At 42.3% G+C, this 7,888-nt stretch overlaps 1 protein-coding gene across 4 annotated transcripts in view; it reads left to right on the forward strand.

The window, feature by feature from the left end:
• The window catches only part of pear1 (platelet endothelial aggregation receptor 1), a 44,995-nt gene extending 38,774 nt beyond the window's left edge, over positions 1-6,221 (forward strand). For all 4 annotated transcript variants that reach the window (XM_052066847.1, XM_052066846.1, XM_052066845.1 and 1 more), the window contains 11 exons: positions 117-219; positions 407-559; positions 627-758; positions 1,632-1,763; positions 1,848-1,964; positions 2,078-2,293; positions 3,183-3,292; positions 3,394-3,523; positions 4,352-4,417; positions 5,300-5,506; positions 5,789-6,221. In XM_052066847.1, the coding sequence (XP_051922807.1) occupies positions 117-219; positions 407-559; positions 627-758; positions 1,632-1,763; positions 1,848-1,964; positions 2,078-2,293; positions 3,183-3,292; positions 3,394-3,523; positions 4,352-4,417; positions 5,300-5,506; positions 5,789-5,928 (1,506 nt within the window). In that variant the 3' untranslated portion in view covers positions 5,929-6,221. The remainder of the gene's footprint in view (positions 1-116; positions 220-406; positions 560-626; positions 759-1,631; positions 1,764-1,847; positions 1,965-2,077; positions 2,294-3,182; positions 3,293-3,393; positions 3,524-4,351; positions 4,418-5,299; positions 5,507-5,788) is intronic.
• Positions 6,222-7,888: the final 1,667 nt, after the last annotated feature.

Here is a 7,888-nt window from a genome sequence, read left to right on the forward strand (position 1 = left end):
TTGCCATGGCGACAGGTAATACCCCCCTCCTCTCGCAATTGTAACATTTTGCCCGGCATTGGTCCAGTTGAGAACCTGGAGTAACTCTCCTCACTGGCTTTGGTTCCTACTCGCAGATGGGCTCATTTGGGCCGGGCTGCCTGAAGAGATGCGACTGCGTCCACGCTGACGGTTGCCAAGCAACCACAGGGGACTGCCTTTGTCTCCCTGGCTGGTGGGGTGAGTGTCCATTATTTTTCAAACAATACAATACAATAAAAGGCAGATTTATAAGGTAACAATGCTCACTTTGGAGAGGTATTAATAGATGAATATGTAAAATATTTTGGTGATAGTTAAATTGAAGCGAATCAGTCAATCAATTAATAATAATGATAATAAATTTCAGCCGCTTTGTCTCCCTCAGGCCCACATTGCAGTGAGCCATGCGCCGAGGGCCTGTGGGGGCGCAATTGCAACCAGACCTGCTTCAAGCACTGTCCCAACAGCGACACGTGTCTGCGGGAAACTGGCGCGTGCGTATGCCGCCCGGGCTTCAGGGGGGTCACCTGTCAGAACAGTAAGTGTCGCCGAGCGACGCCCGATCACGACGCCAGTCCAAGCCTGACGTGTCTCCGCCTCCCCAGAATGCAGATCGGGTATGTACGGAGACCAATGCAGCCAGTCCTGCCCATCCTGCGGCCAGTCGTATCGCTGCCACCATGTGACCGGGGAATGCGACTGCCTTCCGGGGTACACCGGGGATGAATGCCATCAGGGTGGGTCCAATAAAAGACAAAAAAATAAACGGACCATTAGGACATGTTCAACCAAGTTGTGTCCTTGTATTAGAAACACGGGTGATTTCAAACTTGTAATCAATCAGTCAGCCCATTTAAAGGGTGACAATTGTGCTGCTTCGTGATGTGGTGTGTCCCACACTAAACATGGACCAGAGGAAATGAAAGAAAGAGTTCGAGACATTAGAAAGAAACTGATAGACAAGCATGTAAAAAGCACATGCTATAAGACCATCTTCAAGCAGCTTGATGTTCCTGCCACTTCAATTAGACATATTTAGAAATGTAAGAACCACAGGACAGGAGATGACCTCCCTGAACTTGGCTGGAGAAGTAGAACAGGTGACAAATTGAAACGGAATATACAAAAGGTAACAACGACCTCCAAAGAAATTCAAGGCAAACTCCAAGGCCGAGGACATCAATGTCAGATCACACCATCAGTTGCCATTTTGCACCAAAGTGGACTTCGTGGGAGGCAACAAAAGGAGAACAGTACTGTTGAAAATAAATGGTGAAAACAATTAAACCACAGAGCTGGGCCGATTTCCAATACAAAATTGGAACTTTTTACCAAGGCACCTTCGCTCGATGTTGACAGATGCATATCAAGAAAAGAACAGTCCCTTCTGTTATGTTCTGGGGCTGCTTTGCTACATCTGGCATTGGACACAATGAAATCCCAAGACTATCAGGATATTCTAGAAAGCAATGTGCTGCCTGGTGTCAAAAACGTTGGTCTCCGGTCATGCGTCTTACAACAGGATAGCGACCCAAAACACCCATGAATGGCTAAGACTTGTTTTAATGTGTGTGATGGTTCACATGGTTCGTTCTGTGTGTTTGCTGCAGTTTGTCCGTCCGGCTACTACGGCAAGGCTTGTTCCGAAGTGTGCATCAGCTGCGCCAACAACGCCACGTGCAACCACCGCGACGGCCAATGCCAATGTCTTCCCGGCTGGACCGCCACAGACTGCTCCATACGTCAGCACCAATTTATCATATTCGTGTTGATCATGAGCTTAATTTTTTTCGTAGATATTTAAAAAATATATTTTTGGTCTCCAGCATGCAGCGCAGGACGTTTTGGCTCCTTTTGCTCCCAAACTTGCTCCTGTCCCGCCAATGTCTTGTGCGACCGGGTCACGGGAGAATGCGTGTGTGACAATGTTGATTGTCAACAAGGTACGCACACACACACACACACACACTCACACACACACACACACAGTACCAGCAAGCTTTGGAGATTCCCTCCGCTAGAATAATTCTGACTTGATCCCATACTTTGTTTTCAGAGGCATCGGAGCCCGGCAGCGTGATGGTCCCGCTGCCCCCGGGCGAGAAGGAGTCGTGGGCGGCCATCAGCGGCGTCGTGGCTCTGGTCATCTTGGTGGTGGTGCTGCTGGTTCTACTGCTGTTCTACCGACGCCAGCAGAGGCTCAAGCACAACAACACGCCCGCCGTCTCCTTTTCCGTCAGCCGCACCGTCAACTCCGAGTACGCCGTGCCAGGTAGGCAACGGCACGGGCGCCGCGTCGGCTCGTAGCCGCGAGTGAAATTTTCACAATACTTTTTGCATTTCAACATTGAAAATTTGATTCAAAAACAAAAAAAAAGTCCATTAAAAAATTACACTGATATTTTTAAAAGTTTATCACGAAACTAAATTATTTTTCAAAGAAACTTTTTAAAAAATCCTTAAATAAGTATATCCGGAATACAACAAATGATAATAGATGTGTTTAAAAACTTTATGATTATCCCAAAACCTGAAATTCTGTGGGATTTTTTTTTCTTTTGTTATTTAAACAAATTTTGTCGCAAATTTTTCAACAAAATGTGATTTAATATTTACGTTTTCATCCAGAAATCAGCAAACATTTTTTTAGGTGACATATTTTCAGAATACTTTTTGCATTTCAACATTGAAGATTTGATTCAAAAACAACAAATCTCATTTTTTTTAATCACACTGATATTTTTAAAAGTTTGTTTCGAAAACAAGTTATTTTTTTGAGAAACAGTTTTTTTAATTAAAAAAACATCACTAGATCATTTTAATTAGTATATCCAGTAGATTTTTTTTAACTTTATTGATGGTTATCTAGAAAAAAAAAAATAAAGAAAAATGACACTTTGTGGGGTGATATTTTCTTTAATTATTTTAAACAATATTGATAGCAAAGTTTTCAACAAAAAAGTGAAGTAATATTTACGTTCTTATCAAGAAATCAGCAAAAAAAATTAGGTGTTGTCTTGAAAAGACAAAAAAGAAATTTTCTCAAATCCTTAAATTGGTTCACTGTTTTTTCAATTTTTGATTTTGAAAACAAGAAAAAAAAATAATTCTTGGAGAGCTAAGCATTATGTTTGTGTGTTTGTGTGTTTGTGTGTGTGTAGATGTGGCTCCCAACTACCAGCACTACTACTCCAACCCCAGCTACCACACGCTTCGGGACAACCGTCCACCACTCCCTCACCTCCCCAATAACCACAACCGCACAATCAAGGTGACCTTCATCCACTTGGCTCCTTCAAGCTCACTCTTTGCCCCCTTTTCTGATGACTTTTCTGATAACAGTGATATCAGATATGTTGTTTTTTTTTCCAGAACACCAACAAGCAATTGTTCTGCAGCATGAAGAACACGGATCGGGAGAGGCGTGGCCTTTTTGGCGTGGAGAGCAACGCAACACTGCCTGCCGACTGGAAACACCACGAAGCTCGCAATAAGGAGCCAGGTCAGACTACACCAGAGTTCAAGCAGAGCACCAATCGCAGCTCACACAAAAATGAACAACCATCCGTGCTCACACTCACACCTAGGAACAATTTTTGAGTGTTCCACAAACCTGTCACGCATGTTTTTGGAATGTGGGAGGAAACTGGAGTCCCCGGAGAAAAGCCACGCGAGCCCGGGAAGAACATGAAAACTCCACACAGGAAAGCCGGAGCCGACGCACTTTTCGGAATACATAAATCAGATGGAAAAAAAACAAATCAGAAAAATTGAACGCCTGATTAAAATATAAATCCAGATGCTTGTGGAATAAAACAAAGCATAAAGCAGAAGTACAATGTTCCCCTGCAAATTTGCTCCTCTCTAATTCAGATTTTTTTTTTGAACATCTCAAAAATTTGAGATTAAAAATAAATCACCTAGACTCCCTAAAATGCTAACCAGCCTAGTTGGACAAAGAAAAGTTTCTAAAGTGGTTTGTAAAAGTCAAAAGCTTTCACACAACTAATAATTCACAGAAAGATACCAAAAAAAAGGAGTGGGGTACATTTTTAACTTCCCACCACTGGCTACAACTTGACTTATACTGTACATTTAAAATCAGCCGAACAGAACACATTTGATTTATTGCGGCGGTCTGCTGGATGCGAATCAGTCGTCTTGTTATTGTGTTGCCAAGTCTTCTTTTATTGGCTATAAAATAACGTTGACGGTATTTCTTCGTAGAAGCGTCAAGAAGACTTGTTGAACACGGGGATGTAAAAACAAATAAAAGCATGTTTTCGATGATCTTTTTTTCCATCATAAAATGAATCGTTGGCGTTCACAGGAGCGTTTGGAATCGATCATCGGAGTTACAGCTACAGCGCCAGCATCGGAAAGTATTTCAACAAAGGTTGGTCAAATGTTCTCCATCCGCTTGAATGCGAGCTGCGGTTTACAGTTAGTGCTTACACACACTCTCTAGAGGCATCGAGTGGTACTGCAAGACTTCAACACCCCCCCAAAAAAACCATAATGGTATTGACGTATTTTCATCCAGAAAACAACACGGGTGAAAAACTGAGAATAAGCAAGGAATTTATCCAGAAAAACAAAAAGGGGGTTTAAAATCTAGGAAACAAAACATTTGACAATAAAGTTGTATCCAATCCAAATTCAAATTTGATAATTTGAAGAAGAAAAAAGTCAAGAAGAAGAAGAAAATCCAAAAAGGTTTTTTTTTTCTTTTTGATTTTCACCAGTAAAAAAATTACTTGATTTGGGTGGAATCCCCAAAATGAGAACATAAAAAAAATATATATTATTTACAATATATATGAACTTTACAATAACAATTTCACATTTAATTTTTTTCAATCCAAAAACAAAGTAGATATTTTTATATCTACAAGACAACAGCAATTATGATGTTTTTAATTTTTATTTGGAAAATGATTATTTTACAACAAAATAGCCAGAAAGTTGTGATCTATTTTTTTTTTTCCAGAATCCAAAATTGTGATTTACTTGGCAGGAAACAACATATTTTAAATTTTCATACAGAACATGATATATTTTTGATTATTATTATTCTGTGCAGAACAACACTTATTTAAATGTGGACGTTTTTTAATGTTTGACGACATCAGTAAAATTACATTTAAAAATATTCTGTGTGTTTGTGATTTAAATGCATGTTTTTGGGTCGCGAATAATGACAATTTTTGATGTTGCAGTTTTTGTGATGCAGTACTTGTAGCAAGATCAGAAAATGTGATCTTAATTGTTCGTTCAGAACTGACAGAGGCCGCAGGCATGGCGAGCAGCAGTTCCCTGAATAGCGAAAACCCTTATGCCACCATCAAAGATCTGCCGGGACCCCCCTTCTGCCCTCCCGAAAGCAGCTACATGGAAATGAAAGCGGCCGTCCCCCGAGAGCGAGCGTACACCCAAAGCGCACCACCACCGCCCCCGCCCTTCAACGCCGCCTCTCTACGACGACGTGAGCCACGCACATGACAATTATACACTGAATATAAAAAGTCTACACACCCCTTACGCTGACACGCAGTCAAAAATAACATGATGGGAACAGGAGCATTCAGTGGTGACGCCAAATCTTGAGATTTCTGTTAGAAAGCAAAAACTATCAGGGAAAGCCTCCTAGAACATCTGAACTTTGTTTGTTTCGGGATGATAAGAGGCACTTTAAATGGTGGCAGGTGTGTGCTATCTCCCATTTCTTAATGAATGAGTTCACAATGAAATGTTTCCCCACCCGCAGAACGTCAGCATTCTGTGGGCCACGCCCCCCAGGAGGATCCGCAAGGCCACTACGACCTCCCGGTCAACAGCCACATCCCGGGCCACTACGACCTGCCACCGCTCCGCCGCCCCCCCTCGCCCGAGAGAACGCTGCGCTGACCAAGACGCCGACGTGACGGCACGCGAGGGCTCCCGAAACGGCATTTAAGACGCCGTACGCCCCCGAGAGGGAGGACGCTGGATTTTCACCACTGGTGGGGAGATCTCACTTTACGTGGTATGCGCCCAAGTGGAGGGACTTGAGGGGCGTGGGGTTGGGGAGTGGGGTGGACTTCAGGATGGTTTGAAGACTCTTCAGTGAACTAATGTTCAATTAAAAAAAAAAACAAATTACAACTTCGGTTGGTTTCCAAGAGATATTCACAATGTTATGATGCACTTTAGCACCCCCCCCCCCCCAAAAAAAATAGTTTGAATTTGCTCGCTTTTTAAACATGGTTGTTTTTCTACAAAGTGTATGTCAATAAAACACAAAAATAATTAGGCAAAGGAAAATAATTACATGATTGAGTTTTTTTTTTAGACGATGGTGTAATACTGAGAGAATACAAATTCCAATATTTTTCAGGTTTTTGACAATCAAGTCCGAATAATAAAAGAAAAAAAAAGTAACATTTAGAATAGGGGGAAAAAACAATGTTTGAACATGAGCTTTTTTCTTCTTTTACACAAGTGCTTGTTCCCCCACCCCCTCCTTCCCCCAAGTACTGTATATATTCTGTATGTATTGTGGATTTCCTCATGAACTGGCCAGTTGGTGATTTTTTTTTCTTCCTCTGCTCAGAGCACTTTGAATTTTAATTCTCAGCTTGACAGATGTCGTCTGTTTGGCAGCACTTTGTTGCTGTAGTAACTTTTTTTTCTTTCACCTCGTTGCTTTTTTTTTTTTAAATCATGTCTCATTAAAGTCCAACACAAGTCAACTTTAGAGGTGCCACTCTACCCTGTAGGACACTGTTTCTTTTTTCTTCTTTTTGTATGTGGCCGAAAAAAAACGACCATGTATATCAGGCATGTCCAAAGTCCGGCCCGGGGGCCAAATCCGGCCCGCGGTCGAATTTCATCCGGCCCTCGGCCCCTGTCATAAAATCAGTGCCGTCTGGCCCGCAGTTTGGGCGCAATGGAACACGTGTTGCATTGACTGAGGTCTCGTAGACTGGTGAGTGATGTTTCATAGAGTACTGCTTCCCTCTAGTGGCTAAATGAGTAATAGCATTCACTAAATGAGTAATAGCATTTAGACACTAGAGGGCATCACTCACGAGTTAACAAGACATCACTCCGTGTTTATATTGACTGATATGTCATATTTCAAATTCCTGTTTCAAATGAACCAAAAGAAATTCTTAAGATTGTTGAAATTCAAATAAAAATGGAAATGTGAAACAGACTGGCTTACTAAAATTTCTTGAACAATATTGTTGTTCAATGTAAAGAATGTCAGCCAAGGTCGGTCCCCCGACATTTTACCACATAAAATCTGGCCCCCTTGGCAAAAAGTTTGGACACCCCTGATGTATATAGTAACGTGATTTTCGCCCAAAAAAACGACCATGTATAGTAAGGCGTTTTTAGCCGAAGTAAAAAAGGTGCAAATGGTTTTCTTGATTGGCTGTCAGCGGGGTGAGGGTCCCCCCCTCCCCTCTGACGACAGCCGGGGGAAGGCTCCAGCACACCCCCAACCCCAACCCTTGTGAGGACAAGGCGATGAGAAAATGGATAGGAGGGTGGACAGACAACACACATGCCAGCAAGAAGAGAACACACAAGCGCGACGGGCCGGAGCTGGATTTGAACCCTGGACCTCTGCGTTCGCACTCCAACGCACTAACTAGTGGGCCACGGAGCCAGCCCAGTGTTACACTCATATGTATAAATGACAGCATAAAACACTTTTTTTTTTTTTAAAAGATCAACACAACACATTAAAAGTCATGATACTCGTGCAGCTTTGTTGGCTTCAATCTTCTCCACCAGTTCCCGTCGGAGAAAGGGGATAGGTCATCTGACCATCTCAATCACAACAGGATGTGTGAAATGTCATCAGCCATCTAAGTCA

Source organism: Hippocampus zosterae, chromosome 5, assembly GCF_025434085.1.
Source record: "Hippocampus zosterae strain Florida chromosome 5, ASM2543408v3, whole genome shotgun sequence".
NCBI classification, from domain to species: Eukaryota; Metazoa; Chordata; class Actinopteri; order Syngnathiformes; family Syngnathidae; genus Hippocampus; species Hippocampus zosterae.